The sequence below is a fragment of the Oncorhynchus nerka genome, linkage group LG27 (assembly GCF_034236695.1).
Source record: "Oncorhynchus nerka isolate Pitt River linkage group LG27, Oner_Uvic_2.0, whole genome shotgun sequence".
In the NCBI taxonomy this organism is placed as follows: Eukaryota; Metazoa; Chordata; class Actinopteri; order Salmoniformes; family Salmonidae; genus Oncorhynchus; species Oncorhynchus nerka.
The window spans coordinates 63349614-63366820 of NC_088422.1; the positions used below are offsets into that span (position 1 = coordinate 63349614).

Genomic DNA, 17207 nt, shown 5'->3' on the forward strand with positions numbered 1-17207 from the left:
TATGGATTATAACCCTCGTGCGCCGCACAGATTGAGTAATAAAGTCACGCCGGTGACGTGACAGTTTGGGAGGACGTGCCCCTCGGTACAAATATAACCAACCGTATGTCGGACCACACACTATCTTCTCGCCCAAAAGATTGAGTGATGTGTAAGTACTGACGGTCTTCCAGGTATTTGTAGAACCAGTTACATTCGTAACTTCCATTCTACTTCATACCTTTAAGACTGTCAATGCGGTACCAACAAGGTCACGAGGAATAGACTACTAACCTCTAATGCACCAGTGCAACTAGAAGAATGGCAGAGCCCATGGTGTGGCAAGATGCAACGTTGACCTTGTCAAATCTAGAACGTGCAGGGTGACGACCCAGTAGCAGCTGCGCATATCTCATTCAGGGGGATGCCTCTGAGCACAGCCCAGGATGTGGCACCACTTCTAGTCAAATAACATTACACACCTTCTGGGACAGGTAGTCCTGAGTCATGACATCCACAACCCAGTGTTTAAGCCTCTGCTTGGACAATGCTAGGCCTTTCCCACCAATGCACGGTGGCTAGTCTGACTTCCTGTAGTTGAGGCTTGCATATAGCATTTGAGGGAACGGACTGGACACGAGATTTGCTCGCTCCTCTGCATTCTGGAAAGGAAGGGGCAGTAGGCCTGCATTTCGATTGATGTGATAAACCTTTAGGCAAAAAGGCTGGATTCGACCATAAGGTCAAGCCTAGGTCATCTGCCTTAGAGAGCGCGTGGAGCAAACGCACACATTTTACTGATGAAATAGCTAAGAGAAAGGCCGTTTTCAGAGATTTTACATTTACATTTAAGTCATTTAGCAGACGCTCTTATCCAGAGCGACTTACAAATTGGTGCATTCACCTTATGACATCCAGTGGAACAGTAGTGCCACATCTAAATCTTTTAAGGGGGGTGAGAGGGATTACTTTATCCTATCCTAGGTATTCCTTAAAGAGGTGGGGTTTCAGGTGTTCCCCCAGAGCTGCCCCCCACCGAGAAAAATACAATAACTCCTTTCCCCACCCCCAAGAATCAACAAAATGAACAAAAGAGAAAAAAGAGAAAGACAAAGGAAAACAGAAAACAACAATGCAAAAAACAAAAGATATGAAGAACAACCAAAATAATAACAGCAAGGCCAACTGAATATGTTTGAGTGCATGTATGGCACTATTTACATGTGTGTGTCCATGTATATTCACATGTGTGCATTCAAATGAGAGTGTGTGTATATGCATGTGTACAAACACCTGCATGGCATCAGCCTCAGGCAAACAGGCATTAGCTGTAACAACACTGCCCCTCAGTGTCATTCAAACTTACTTTTTGATATGTTTAATTTCAACTTTTATCTTTGACCGTCGTTCTATCCCCTGCCCAGCAACTCCACTCCCACTTGTCTCCAATTCCACATCCCAACTCTCAGCTTCCCATACAATTCAGCTTCCCTCAGCTACCCCGCCTCCTCCATTTTTGAGCAGAACTTCCCGTACAATTCTGATAACTCCATGACAGACATAAAGCTACCGTTCCAATTTACAATATAATTTCAAACAGAATAACCTTATTTCCCATAAATACAGGTATTTTATCAACCAGCATATTTGAGTTCAGCCATAATATTTATTGTAATATTTGTTCTATCTTTTCAGGGGGATGAAATTGAAATTGTAGCCAGCTCTGCAATGCTTGTTTGAACCATTTTATGTCTGGCTCCTTCGTGTGCTCGAAATTAGATTCCGTCTGATAATAGCAGGACCGCAGTCGATCAGTAGAGGGTTGGGCTCTTCAGAGCATGAAAGACCCTGTGCAGCATTGCTAAGATTGGGGGGTTGGAGGGAAAGCATACAGTAGGCCATCTGTGGGCTAAGGCGTCCATGTTCAGGGGATTCTTGGACTCTGCCAGAGAGCACTAGAGGGAGCAGTGGGATGTTTGCTCTCTCTGAGGCGAACAGGTCCACATGTGCTATTCCAAACCGCTGCCATATTCTCTTCACTACTTGTGGGTGAAGTCTCCAGTCCCCCGGGGGCGGTTTCTGTCACGACAAGAAGTCTGCTTCCTTGTTCACCTTGCCTGGGACATGAATGGCTCGTAAAGGAGGCCAGATGTGGTAGGGCCCATATCAAAAGTTGTTGGGCCACCTGTAGGGACCTTACAGACCTTGTTCGCCCTTGATGGTTGATGTGGAACACTGTCCATGTTGTCTGATCGTATCAGGACATGTTTGAGAACCGGCAGAAAATGATTGAGGGATAGGTAAACTATCATGTTCTAGCACGTTAATATGCTCTTTCCTCCAGCAGGGGCACCACTCTCCACCTGTGTTGCCACACTGCTCCCCAGCCTGTTAGCAAAGTGTCCGTCGTCAATACCTCTCGCCTTGCCGGAATTGATCTGAGATGGTCACCTGTAGTCAGGTAGGCTCTCCTCCACGGCCACAGAGTAGAGTAGCACACACAAAGTTGCTGAACATAGGTGGGAACAGGAACACGCTGTCGATCCAGAGTATCCCATCATGCTCAATGGGTGACGTGTCTGGTGAGTATGTAGGCCATGGAACAACTGGTACATATTCAGCTTCCAGGAATTGTGTACAGATCCTTGCGACAGGGGGCCATGCATTATGCTTTAACATGCGATGGTGGCGGCTGAATGGCACGACAATGTGCCTGAGGATCTCTTCACGGTGTGCATTCCAATCGATAAAATACAATTGTGTCCATAGCTTATGCCTGCTCATAGCATAACTCTACCGCCACCATGGGGAAACCGTTCACAACGTTGACATCAGCAAACCGCTCGCCCACACAACACCATATGTCTGCCTGGCACATTTGAAATTGTGATTAATCCACAAAGAGTATCCTCCAGCAGCCATCGAAGGTTGGTTACGACACCAAACTGCAGTCAGGTCAAGACAAGTACACAGATGAGCGTCGCTGAGACTGTTTTGAGTTTGTGCAGAAATTCTTTGGTTGTGCAAATCCATTTATCAACTGTCGGTTGGCTGATCTCAAACAATCCCGTGGGTGAAGAAGCCAGATGTGGAGGACCTGGGCTGGTGTGGTTCGTAGTCTGCAGTTGGACCTACTGCCAAATTCTCTAAAGTGACATTGGATGTGGCTTATGGTAGAGAAATTAAATTTCAAATCCCTGGCAACAGTTCTGGTGGTTTAATCAGCTTCTTGATATGCCACACTTGTCCGGTGGATGGATTCTCAGCGAAGGAGAAATGCTCACTGGCAGTAAAGAAATTTGTGCAAAAAAATGGGAAAAATCTATTATCTTTTATTTCAGTTCATGAAACCCAACACTTGACATTTTGCATTTATATTTTTGTTCAGTGTAATAACACATTAACATGACACATAGGCTGCGTTTACACAGGCAGCCCAATTATTGGTAAGAGCCAACCTGATTGGTCAAAAGACAAATTAATAGAAGATCAGAATTGGGCTTCAAATGTAAACGCAGCTCTAGTGCAGTGTTTCCTAACACCAGTCCTTGAGTATCCACAACAGCACACATTTTGTTGTAGCCACAGACAAGTAAACCTAATCAAGCCCTCAATGAGCTGAATCAGCCAAGTTTGTCCAGGGCAATAAACAGGAGTGCTGTTGTGGATACTCAGACTGGAGTTGGTAAACACAAATAACCAGCTCATCAAGCTTTGATTATTTTAGCCACTAGAGGCCTCTATCATTCTCTATGATACCCATCAACATTAATGAAAAAGGACTGAGATGGTAACCAAGAACTTTTCCTGACGGATGCAAGTCATTTCCCAGACAAGCACAAGACAGAATCACAAACATCATGTATTGCTGTTTGAGATTTGAATAACTTTTATTTAACAACTTAATAAACCTTTTTTTCACAGAAGTTAAGCTGCTTTTAAATTGTATTTTTTCAGCTTCTCTCGTTAGATTGGATGTTTAATCGGTGCAGGAACCAATGCGGTCTTAACATGCACCAGGGTTGAGGACAAATACAGGCGTTTTTTCTATTTATATCACACCACTGTATTAGCGCAGCTGATAACGCTCACCGACAATCACTTTCATATTATACACAATGTTGTCATGTTTGAATTTTTATATATATAGAAAGGAAAACAAAAGTAAAAACCTACAAAAAGAAAAATCAAGCGGTAAAAATCAAGCACAGATACATACAAACCTAAAAATGTGATTGTGTCCTGGGTCCTTTCAGGATCTCCCTTCCTTAACTCACACCTCACAGTCCAGAGGTGGAGGCCAAAACTGCATTTTATGGTTAGTTTAAATTAATTATTGTAAATACTATGAGAAAAATGCAAGTTACACACCAAGCAAAGGATAAATGACCTTTTTCCATCTTATCTGATGTTGCCACAAGGAAAGTGAGGGATGCGTGATGGGAAGACGGGGGACGGGGTGCAACACGTACATTTTCCTCTGAGCCAGATGCTACTGGTGGGCACACTGCACTCCAGGGCCGTGGTGGCCTCCTTCATCGTCTGAGCTGTCGTTGTAGGCCTCACGTCGTCCTCCAGACGAGCCCTGGCTGACGTCGTAGTCCTGCAGGTCCACCTCCTCCGCGTCCCCAGACACTATGGGAGCCTCGGCACGTGTTGGTAGCAAGTCCTCCAGCTCCTGGGGTTTACAGAGGGCCACAGTTTTTAAAATGTTATGTCTAGTTAGCAAAGACCCCTATCCAGCATGCAGATATCACTACAAAGCACTTATTTTAAAAATCGAACACTTGTGTGGTACCTCAACTCTTAAATACCATCATCGAACAATGCTCAACATAACCAGTATGGTCTGGGTCAAAATCCTAATCTCGGTATGAATGATCAAATTGTGTCCTTCAATCCCATAATAGAACAGGTACTGTGACAGAAACAGTCACAAGAAAGGCTTTTCATAGCCCATCATGACTTACATTGAGTTTATCGGGGCTGATCCAGTTGTTGTCTGGGAACTGCACATCAAATTTAATATACAGGTCTCCTTTTTCAAATGGATTACGGTACTGTGGCATCCCCTCGCCTCGCACAACTCTGACCGAGCCTGTAAAATAAACATTGCATCATAGAAACATTACTTTCACATACTGCATTGATTAATAGTCACATGCTGTGGTCTCATCTACAATATGTAAAACCAGTACAAAGATCAAAATCTTACCTGGCTCAATGACTTTGCCAGCAGCGTACTTGACTACAATCTGTCTGCCATCTAAGTGTTTCAACGTAAACTGGAATCCACAAAGTGCTTCAACAAGGCCAATCTTATGGGTCATGTGCAGGTCATGGGCCTCTCTTTTGTATGTCTGTTGGCATGAGAAAACAGGCAGTGTCTCAATATAGTAATAGAGAGGTTGTTTTAGGCCAATTTAAAATGACCAACATTTGCTGGAAATGTAACAAAGTATACCTGAGGACTAACCGATACTGCTGGCTGATTGTACATAATGAATATAAGATAATAGCCCCAGGAAGCTGTGCATATACATCCTGTCAGAGTATTGTCTCCCCTTCCCATTGACTCCCCTGTACTGGCCTATTCTCCACATGAGAGGCTGGTGCCATCAACATGTGTGTTCTCCCATCTTCAGAGGAGTGAGTCTGGAGGTGACACAATGGAGTGGAAATGCTAGGACTCTAGGATTAGGAACGATGTGCCACTCGTGACTATAACTAATACCAAGTTATGCCAGACATGCAGGGGGCTCAGAGGGTGGGAGGCCAGTACTGGAAACTGGATTACAGCATGTTCACATTGGCCTAGCAGCATTGTCACTGCAATCTGCTCCCAAAAGATCCCAGTCAAGAGTGCTGGAGGACCCAACTCAGCCAGCTGGCTGCTTTTGGTCAACCAGCTGCCATTCAACATTATCCATCTATACTACTCAAGTGCTCATAGAAATAAGACATAACAGCTGAGTAATAACACGTTTACACACAAATGTTTCACCTTCACTAATATGTTTCTACATTGTAGTATTGCCTTTAGTCAACAAGAGACGTAGTCTTAAGGAGTGGGGACCATGGTGTCCAGAGCACAGCAGTTAATCTCTACCTCATGCTCTTTCTCTTGCAGGACAAGGACAATGTCTCCTGGCTCAACCCCAGGCGCCTGGTCAGCTTCCCCTCCGAAGGTGATCTTCTGCCCATGCTTCATGCCTTTGTCGACATGGACCTCCAGGATTTTCACCTCCTTACTAACCTTCTTGCCCTCGCACTTTTTACAGCGGTCTTTCTCGTTGATCACCTCACCTATGGGTATAACCATAGAAGTTTAGGAGTCTGATAGGGCAAAGCCTTTTCATGAGTCGCTGGGTACTACAAGTTTATGGTTTCTAAACTGTACTGTTGCTTACCTTCTCCATTACAATCAGTACAAACGGACTGCATCTGTTGGACCATCCCAGGAGCCAACTGTCTGATCATGATGCGCATACCACGACCCCTGCAGGCCACACACTTCTGAACTGCGCCAGTCTTCCCACCCTGGCTGTTGAGAAGAAGTTATAACTTTTTGTCTAACACCAACAAACCTACATGAGCAACATGTATGATGCAATAATTGACAGGCAGATAAAGCAAGACCTGAACACTGCTTCATGTGGGCTAGAGAAGTAATTTTGAGGGAAAATTGTTGCAGATACAAATGGAAGAATGTGGAAACACTTACCCATTACAAGTGCCACAAAGAACATTCTTGCTCAGCTGCAGTTTAGTTGTTTTTCCATTGTACAGGTCTTCAAGTGAAACTCTTAAAAAAACAATGAGCATAATTGGAGACAGTAGCAAGATCATAGAAACCACAGGCAGACAATGTAGTCAGAATATTAAAAAATATTTGATTATCACTCAATAGATCTGTGACACCAATCTATAGAGTAAGCTTACTTGAGTGGGTGAACCATGTCCTCTCCTCTTCGTCTACCACCATTTCGGCTGCGCCCCTGTCCGCCCATGAAGCCAAAAAGTCCACCGCCGAAGATGTGTGAAAAGATGTCATCCATTCCCCCACCACCTCCACCTCCTTCCCGCAGTCCCTGCTCCCCATAGCGATCATACAGCTCCTTCTTCTCTGGATTAGTCAACACTTCATATGCAAAACTGATCTCCTTGAACTGTTTGAAGGAGACAGGGGGACATTAAGTTCTATGACATCTACAGATATGTGTTAACATTTATGTAGCTACTCAGAAGTGTAAGGAATGGTTGAATCCCTCCCCCCAAAAAAATCTTCATGCAATTTCAATACCTTGTCGCCAGCATTTGGGTTTTTGTCGGGGTGATATTCCTTTGCTAGCTTCCGGTATGACTGAAAGAAAAGACAAAACACATAAGTTCAAGGCACTGGTTTCGATTATTTATGCTAGTCAACATTAGCCAATGAGTTGTATAACCACCACCCTTTCCACGTTATCCCCGTAGTAGCCATCAGTGAAATATTGACAGGAATCGGACGTTCCTTTTTACAGTAACGTTAGTTAGCCTCCCTAAATTAGCTAACTAGTAAATTGAGCTTGAAACTGCGGAAGAAAGCTAACGGTAGCGATTGTCTAATAATGACTTAAGTTAACGACTGGCTAAACAATTAAAATAATGACAAAATCAATATTAACCAGCGATCCATCAGAATTTCCCCAACAAAATCAACCCAAAAATCTCTGACCTGAAGATTTTGCCCCAAAATTCCATTACTGTGAATTAAACTGTTAACACGTGAGTTAACGTCGTAGGCTAGCCGGCTAAATAACGCAACTAGCCAGCTAACTAGTTAGGCGGCACACACTACGTTAGCTAACATTAAAATATCAAACCGGGGTAACCTTGATATTGTACCTTATCTATAGCAACCTGGTATGAGGCGACTCGGTCGTATCTGTTATCAGTAGACAGACGCACGAGAGTTAGCTAGCTAACGTTACTAGCTAACCATTGTCTTAACTAGTTAGCAACCACCAGTCTGGAAAAACGTAAACAAAACAACTGCTAATCCAGTTCTATCAAACGCGTTGATACAGTAGTGGTTTAATATGTAACAATGTATTGTGTATTATGCGGACTATAAACAAAAATACAAGCGATAGTGTTAACGTCCTCGCTACCAACCGCATGCTAACTTTTACAAAAATATATAACGTTACTCGAAAGCGTTCGTTATACGCGAGATGCCATCGTTGAAACAGAACGCTAGCACCAACAAACGCAAAGTACTAACACCCAAATACTTTGCGCCAAAGACAGAGGTAATTATCTAAAACATTGGAGGAATATAAATGATTGTACAATGTGTACTATCATTTTCTGATTGACGCTAACGTTAGTTGGCTAGGAACATCGCTAGTTTGACTAGCTAGCTAGCTCAGACTAACGTTTCTAGGCCAGACTAGCTTTTAGCCAGAATAACCTGTTTCTACCAACAATTCAAAGCCCACAGCACCTAGATTTAATTTGACTAGATACAATCAACGTTACCTTTTTCAACTCATTTTCAGTGGCAGTGGGGGACACCCCTAGGATGTCATATAATTTAGTATCGACAACGTTCGCCATGATGGAGCTAAGGGAAGGACCTTCTGTACGAGAAGTGAAAAGAGAAAGAAGAAGAGCCGGTCGAAAACGTCATACGTTGCGTCAATTTGAACCTTTCTCCTGGCTTTAAAAAAGGTTGCATCTCAATTACAGATGACTTGCTTATTTTCACCTCATCTATTTTCTCCTCTCTATTATACATGTGAAATTGATTCAGGTATTTTACATTGCTCACCAGTTTAGTGACATTGTGTCTGTTTTTATCGTCTTATCACACACCAAGCTAATTCCCCTCTAAGATGAAACTTTGACAAACTCACAAGCACACACATACAAACTCACACATGCACTTATACACACACAGCATTTGCACAGTCTGTATATTTCTGTATGTGCGTCAGGAGTAATTTGTCCTCTCTTTACATATAGGCCGACAGAATCATATCATTGGGTCTATGTTGGTAGGAATATGAACTGTGTATCGTATCCATGAGGTGTTGTAATGGCTGGAACCTGGGACAAAAGGACACTTGAGTTCCCATAACTTTGTGACAGATAATTTGAGTATTAGATTACTTTGGGTCTATTTCAATTTAGGCAGATTGAGAATTACCAGCATCACAGCAACTTCTGTTTGACCTCTATCACTACGTTCATAGAGTTCATATATGGTTTTTGTGGCTTTCAGAGGGCTTCATTGTAGCTTCAGACCCCATTGGTACTAGTAGCCCTCTGTCTGTCCTCTGCCTTTTAAGATGGATGAAGCCCTAAGCCCTCTCATATTGTCTAATGCAACATGACAGTAGAGATAGGGGGTTGGGATGTTGGTTGGTGGAGAGAGAATCAGCCTCTATGACTGATGTCTGTCTCTGTGTTTTGTGTGTCTCATCTGACTATCATGTTGCAGTAAATTAAGTGAAATTATATTTAATTGACATTGATTACTACAGACACGAATGGACATAAGATCCTATACACTGCATGCTGCATAGTTCATTTTGATTGAAGAGGGCTCTTAAAAGGACAGTTGCACAAAACTCAAACATTTTATTACATCAGTTCCATGTATAATATAATCATATAAATACATTTTTATATGACTGAGCAGAGTAAATCATGGTAATTCATTACAATAAACATAATGAATTGGAGACTAATTTGAAATTCTTCTAAAATGGCTAAGAATACTATGTATTTGTACACATCAACAGAACAAAAACTTAACTTCAGGATATTTTCATTATTTGCAATTCCTATGCTGTTTCTTTAAGTTGTGGGGTTTTGGTATTTTTTGTATTTATTATGTAGAGCAACTGTCAGTGTTTACTTATGAAATGAAAGGCAGACACAGGTAGGTGAGTAAGGTCTCTTTTAATGAAACAATGAAATCCTACAACCAATGATTGAAATAATAAATGGTGGCCCATGTCTGTCTGATGCAACAGGTTGTGCTTGTTTTAAATGTCAGCTCAGAAGACACAATCTGAAGTCCTTATTCCACCATTCAGGTATAACAACATTTCTGAATTAAAAGTCGCTAAACTATTTAGGCTACTATTTCACATCACTCTGAATTTGTTATCCACTCCTACATTTCCCTTTTAGCTCATCTATCTTGTCAAAAGTTCATGGAAACTCAACCCTGTAACAGGCGAGTTTGTGTGGGCATCCCAATCCCGTTATAGATTCCCTCTGGGTTCACCACTATAGTCCACATCTGAACTCAAAAATCCCCAAATGGACCCAAGATGTTAAAAAGCACACATCTGTCTAGATATTATACATGAAAATCTGACACTTCTGAATGTATATTTACGGTGTTCTCTCGAGACATGGAATATTCATTGGGGCTCTGCAAGTGTGTGGATGTGTGTGTGTGTGTGTGTGTGGTAATCATAACCCGCATCAAATCATTGTCATCATATATGCACATTATCAAATCAAACAATATCAAATGAATGGGTGAAAAGCCAAACAACAACATGAAGCTTGATACTCTGGTTTTAATATACAGTACATAGACGAAAATAAAGACGAAAATAAGTTATGAGAAGAATAATATATCTGTGCTTGGCATGTGAATGAATGTAAATACAGCAAACAGTCTAAAGTAATTTTCATCGGTGTCTCTGTTTTCCTGTGTGGCAGTGTCCAGTTCTTTTGAGCATACAGGGGAAAGGCTGAATCTGCATGCGAGAGTCTTCCCTATTATACTGATCAAAAGAAGGAAAACAGAAAATAAATGAGTCAGGTTCCTCTCCTTTTCTTCCCCCTCTCCTCTCTTCACCTAGAAGTCCATGGACATTGAGCGCTGCTGGGGGTCGACGATGCTGGTGTTATTGCGGCCCCCGTTGCGGGAGCTGAGGGTGCCACAGCCTCCTGGTCCAGAACTTGGCCCGGCCGCTCCGCCGCGGACGTAGATCTCACAGGGGATCTCCTCCATGACGCGGTCTTCAATGACCTTCTCGGCGCAATCATGAGTCTGTTTGTAGCCGTAGCAGCTTTTCTTATAGGTGCTGTTAAAGGTCTTCATGGGCGGGGGCTTGGAGAAGTCGTTGTGGTAGGAGAGCTCCATGGAGCTGAGGGTGGTGCGGCTCTGCTTCAAGCTGCTCCCCGAGGCCTGCAAGCCACAATGGTGCTCGTGGACACAGCGAGACGTGGTGGAGGAGCGGCGCAGCTTGTGGTAGCTCTCCAGCTCCTCTGATAGGTCGGCCAGGTCAGAGGAGATCTCCTTGTCACGGAGGGAGAAGAGCTCGTAGTGGGGAGGGTCAAAGACCTCCTGGAAGCCAGCCTTGTTGAAGACTGGCCGGCGGGCTACCAACTTCTTCCTGGGCTGCTTCATCTGAACCAGGATGGAGATGATGAGTAGGACTAGAACCACGCCTGAAGACACGCCGATCACCGTGCCGTGGGTATTAGTGATCTGATGGAACAGGCCATTGGATTTCTTCTCTGTTTGTGAAGCGGAAAAAAAACAGTAAGTCTACTATAATGGTTTGGTTGTCATAAGTCAATTTACCACGCGATAAAAGTACTAAATGATTAAAAGTATCCCATAGGAAATTAAAGTTTCACTCACCCTTACAATGGTTCTCATCCCAGGGGTAGACACAGTTCTGTACCCCATTACACACCAAGGAGTTATTGATGCACATGTTGCTATGGCAAAAGAATGTGTTGCTATTGCATGGGGCTGAAACAAGAGACAAGGTAAAGTTATTAAAGATGAAAACTACTGCAATAAAATGCTAGATGTCTGCAACTTAAAACCATACATCATCATTTACAGCTTGCATGACATGATTGGCAATTGAAATGGCTGCTTCTCCTAGCCACCGTGTAGAGGGGAAAACAGCGTATGGAGTGCAGTAAATCAATTTAGACGGCCATCACGAGGCACAGATGGCCAGGCGCGCTGAGACTCCAGATTAAACTAGCTCTTACAATGCGAGTCACGAGACAGCCAAGAAGGCTGGTAAATTGAACGTGGCTGCTGCGCCCAGGAGATGGATGTGCGAGGCTGGTTCTGTGGGTCCTAACAGGATGCCCCCCGCCACACACTTACATCCCCTTTCCTCCTGCCACCCCACTCCACTCATTCTCTGATAGAGATCCACCCCAAATCCCCCTCCCCACACATACCTCTCAAACCCAATCAGACAGTACTACAGCAAGGTAGACACTAGCCCCCACCAGGTACCACTGCACCCCTGACACATACACGATGTTTAGGGCACGTTGCCGAACACCAAACCATTCCCCTCCACTGCTGCGAGGCTAAGCGGTTCTGACAGCGGGGAAAAAAGGGGTCAGAACACGCCGTTCGTCTCCCGTTGAGTGCGTAGAGCTCCCTGACTACGCGCTCACTTCAAAACCGATTAGACGTCTCTCGCATTCAAAAAGCCTGACACTCTCTCTGGGTGTCAGCGCTGGTTCGTGTTCCCCATCTGTGGTTCTGAGAGAACCCAGAACCACAGAGGTAATGAAAATGATGATGCACAGGACTAAGTGTGTCAGTGGTGTTCTGAGAAGGATAAGGACAAAAATGTCCAAGGTGACGACGCGAGTAAAAGTGCCGTGACTGATTTACTAAGCCGAATGTCTCTGACGTCGGGACAACGTGAATTTGAAAAGCAAGGCAATCATTGTGAAATATGTGGTCATGTTTAATATGCGTCAGAATGTTTTAAGAGCTCTCTTACAAGAGAACGTGGGCTGCTGCACCTAGGAGATGGATGTGCGAGGTCATTAAGTGTTGCAGGGATGGGAATAAAAATATTTAAAAATATCCAAAATGAATACAGCAATTAATATATCTCTGATTATTCAGGCATTTAATGAAAATAGTGTGGCCGAGGAACAACTGAAGAGTTTATTTCCAAAACACTATATCGACTAATTCTTTGTGGGTTTTTTTCATGATAAATTAATGGTTATGGGTACATATGAGTATGTAAAATATTACTCCTCATATATATATCTCCATACAGCATATATAAAAACACTGTTTAGCTGGAATGTAATGTTCATATCCTGTATATTTAACATATAAATGAAACCCATCATAAATCTAACCTCATGCTATGGTGTTTGGTTAGAGTTAGTCTCGTTCCACAGGGCATCCTATTCCCTATATAGTGCGCTACTTTTTACCAGAGCCCAAAATTCATATTACTATATTGATATACAGTACCAGTCAAACGTTTGGGCACACCTACTCATTCCAGGGGTTTTCTACAATGTAGATTAATAGTAAAGACATTTCATAATTTTGATAACACATATGGAATCATGTAGCAACCAAAAAGGTGTTAAACAAATATTCTTCAAAGTAGCCACCCTTTGCCTTGATGACAGCTTAGCCTCTCCTGGCATTCTCTCAAACAGCTTCATGAGATAGTCACCTTGAGTACATTTGAATTAACTGGAGTGCCTTGTTCAAAGTTAAATTTGTGGAATTTCTTTCCTTCTTAATGCGTTTGAGCAAATCAGTTGTGTTGTGACAAGGTAGGGTTGGTATACAGAAGATAGCCCTATTTGGTAAAAGACCAAGTCCATATTATGGCAAGAACAGCTCAAATAAGCAAAGAGAAATGACAGTCCATCATTACTTTAAGACATGAAAGTCAGTCAAGTTTCTTCAAGTGCAGTCGCAAAAACCATCAAGCGCTATGATGAAACTGGCTCTCATGAGGACCGCCACAGGAAAGGAAGACCCAGTTACATCTGCTGCAGAGGATAAGTTCACTAGAGTTACCAGCCTCAGAAAATGCAGCCCAAATAAAACGCTTCACAGAGGCCAAGTAACAGACACATCTGAACATCAACTGTTCAGAGGAGACTGCGTGAAATCAGGCTTTCATGGTTGAATTTCTGCAAAGAAACTACTACTAAAAAGGACACCAATAAGAAGAGACTTGCTTGGGCCAAGAAACACTAGCAATGAACATTATACCAGTGGAAATCTTTCCTTTGGTCTGATGAGTCCAAATTTGAGATGTTTGGTTCCAACCGCCGTGTCTTTGTGAGATGCAGAGTAGGTGAACGGATGATCTCCGCATGTGTGGTTTCCACCGTGAAGCATGGAGATGGTGGTGTGATGGTGATTCTATGGTGACACTGTCAGTGATATATATAGAATTCAAGGCACACTTAACCAGTGAAACACCATCCCATCTGGTTTGTGCTTAGTTGGACTATCATTTGTTTTTCAATTGGACAATGATCCAAAACACACCTACAGGCTGTGTAAGGGCTATTTGACCAAGAAGGAGAGTGGATGGAGTGCTGCATCAGATGACCTGGCCTCCACAATCACCCAACCTCAACCCAATTGAGATGGTTTGGGATGAGTTGGACCGTAGAGTGAAGGAAAAGCAGCCAACAAGTGCTCAGCATATGTGGGAACTCCTTCAATGCTGTTGGAAAAGCATTTCAGGTGAAGCTGGTTGAGAGAATGCCAAGAGTGTGCAAAGCTGTCATCAAGGCAACAGGTGGCTACTAATATATTTTGATTTGTTTAACACTTTTTTGGTTACAAAATTATTCCATGTGTGTTATTTCATAATTTTGGTGTCTTCACTATTATTCTACAAATGAGGAAATAGTCAAAATAAAGAAAAACCCTTGAATGAGTAGGTGTGTATATCATTTATTTTTATTTCGATGTCACAAATGTATCATTTGTACAGTTCTTTAATAAACATGTAATTATTTGTCAAATTTGATTGTATAAAATCTTGCAGGACTACTTTCTTCTCTGAGAGTGAGGCGGATATCTTGTTTTGCAATAAAACATTGCTATTTGTCTCTCTGAAATGAAACCATCTAGTGATACGTTTCAAGCAAATACTAGTCTGTTATTTAAAAACCCAATGCCGTGATTAGATCTGGGGGAAAAAAAACACACCAATTTCTATCAGAAGTTATGTAGCCCTTCACACTCATACCCATATACGGGTTGAGAATGGCATATTTTGGCACTGATAATCACCTAAATTTGAACGCAGTGGCTGTGCAGTAACATGCTATAAATAACTTCAGAGGTCAGGCTCTGCGCTTCACAGCGCTGTATGGGTTTTGACTGACAGCCGTTCTGAATTTGAGCACGGCACATAACAAGAAGTTTACCCAATCCTTCCCGCTAAATGGGCAATATTTGCAAATGTTTGTTGTCTGAGTGAGGGAAATGGGATTTATTAAGAGAACTTCATGTATTTTGAAAGATGAGATGTTGAGGATTAGAATAAATACATATTTGATGTCATTCAAGCATGTCAAACACCTGTGAGTCCAAATGTGCACTTTACAATTCCATATCACAAAACTCATGTCATATACATGAGTCCACTATGTTTGATGTCAAACTACAAGACAGTAGGGTGTCACACCCTCGGTTGTTCTAAACAGAATGAGCCCGTTTGTCTATGGTGAATAAAATTTGCCGCAGAACATGCACCCGACTCCTTTCCACGCGCACCAAAATTACTATTGGTTTCTCTGAATTTCCTTGCGAATGAATGCCTAAGAAACATTTCAATATATAATTGTCTATATAGGTCAAGAGTGTAAAGGGTTAAACGTAAAAAGCTAATTTACTAACATTTCTGACAATGGATATAATGTTTTGAAAAAAAAAATTTTTCAACCATTTCCTCCATGGAAATGCATTTTTACATACAACATCTGCCATGCAAAAGGCAGAGCTTATTTTCAAATGATTCAGCTTTTCCATTCATCAATGGAAGATAAATCCCATTTGTCTATTGTGAACGATGAACCATATTTATGGTCAATGTCTTCCACTGTTACCTGCATATCAATAACATTTTCTTTGAGGTACTCAGCAAAGGCCAGGGAAAATAATTGGCTTTGCAATATCACTGCTTAGTATGCCACTTTAATTACATTTTCCATTTCTAAAATGGAGAGTTGAATGTCAGTTAGTTATTTACTATTCAGAGGATGCAGATGTCGTCAATAAATCAAGAAGAATAATGGGCAGTTGGCCCCATTTATCTCTTCCAACCTTTCAGAAATCTGCTGTGTGTCTGGAGAAAATACTGACCACTAAATCATGGGAATTAAAAAGAAAAATAACGAGAAAAGAGGACCTGCCAATTGATAACGTACCCAGACTGATCGTAAATATTCCTCTCCATACTAACTCTTGGTTCAGATGGCCCACAATAACTGTAAGTAAGATTTAAAAAACAAAACAAAACAAAGGAGAACACTCACGGTCGACAAATGAGGTGAAGAGCATCTGGAAGCGGCTGAGTCGGCTCTTCTCGTCGGCCCACATCCTCACCACTCCCACCCCGTTGGTTAGCATGACGTCGTTAGCCACGGTGCTGCAGAACTTGGCCTTCAGGTTTTCGATGGCACTGCTGCCGTCGTACACGGCCACAAAGTTCTTGTTGCACTCGTTGGAGTGCTCCATCTGGTATTCCAGGAACCGAATGTAAATCTACAGCCAGAAATCACCACGTTACAACACAGAACCATGGCGACCCAGCTGACACTCAGAAAGAAATGAAACCCAAAATGAAGGGAAAATTGAAGCATTTAATAAAGGGATATTGGAACTGAAGGACAATACACTCATACTTAGGCTAAGCCTATCCTGGTAGGCTTAGCCTAATTGTACAGCACACAACCACTGGGAATCATTGACCTCAGATGAAGAATTACAGAACTGTGACGACCCTCCCACTCTGTCTGCCGTATTCTCTCTGTTATTTCCTTATTAGGATGCTGGTGGGCGGAGTTGGGAGGGTTGTCAGCTACATGGGAAACACCTGGGCCCGGTGTCTCCCAGGATAAATACACCACTTCCCCATTCATGGAGGAGACTCTCTCCATGCAGACACCCTTTGTAGATTGTGTTGTGGTTCTTGGTGGCCGTTTGTTTGTTTGCTTTGGCACCTTTCATCACCCTGCATTATCACATTCATGCATGCAAAACACTCACTTACACTACTGATTACTGATTACACACACCATTGTATATTATACTTAGTTGCTTTAGTTAATAAATACATATTTTGCTACTCCTTATCTCCACGTTGTCTCCCTTTGTTACGGGCTTTGAGCCGGTTCGTGACAGAACTAAAATCTTTTGAGCACAAGATTGATGCTTTGCACCC

At 42.5% G+C, this 17207-nt stretch overlaps 2 protein-coding genes across 3 annotated transcripts in view; both read right to left on the reverse strand.

Annotated features, from left to right (window-relative positions):
• Positions 1-3291: 3291 nt before the first annotated feature.
• On the reverse strand, positions 3292-8631 carry LOC115112129 (dnaJ homolog subfamily A member 2-like). The gene is made up of 9 exons (XM_029638950.2): positions 8503-8631; positions 7283-7342; positions 6922-7148; positions 6704-6784; positions 6390-6523; positions 6089-6285; positions 5195-5339; positions 4950-5077; positions 3292-4657 (listed from the first exon to the last, which is right to left on the reverse strand). The coding sequence occupies exons 1-9, from the start codon at positions 8578-8580 to the stop codon at positions 4472-4474; spliced, it is 1236 nt and encodes a 411-aa protein (XP_029494810.1). The 5' UTR covers positions 8581-8631; the 3' UTR covers positions 3292-4471.
• A 1280-nt stretch (positions 8632-9911) lies between these two features.
• The window catches only part of LOC115112128 (neuropilin and tolloid-like protein 2), a 14026-nt gene continuing 6730 nt past the window's right edge, over positions 9912-17207 (reverse strand). For both annotated transcript variants that reach the window (XM_029638948.2, XM_029638947.2), the window contains 3 exons: positions 16300-16528; positions 11639-11752; positions 9912-11511 (listed from right to left, as the gene is read on the reverse strand). In XM_029638948.2, coding sequence (XP_029494808.1) covers positions 10847-11511; positions 11639-11752; positions 16300-16528 — 1008 coding nt within the window. In that variant the 3' untranslated portion in view covers positions 9912-10846. The remainder of the gene's footprint in view (positions 11512-11638; positions 11753-16299; positions 16529-17207) is intronic.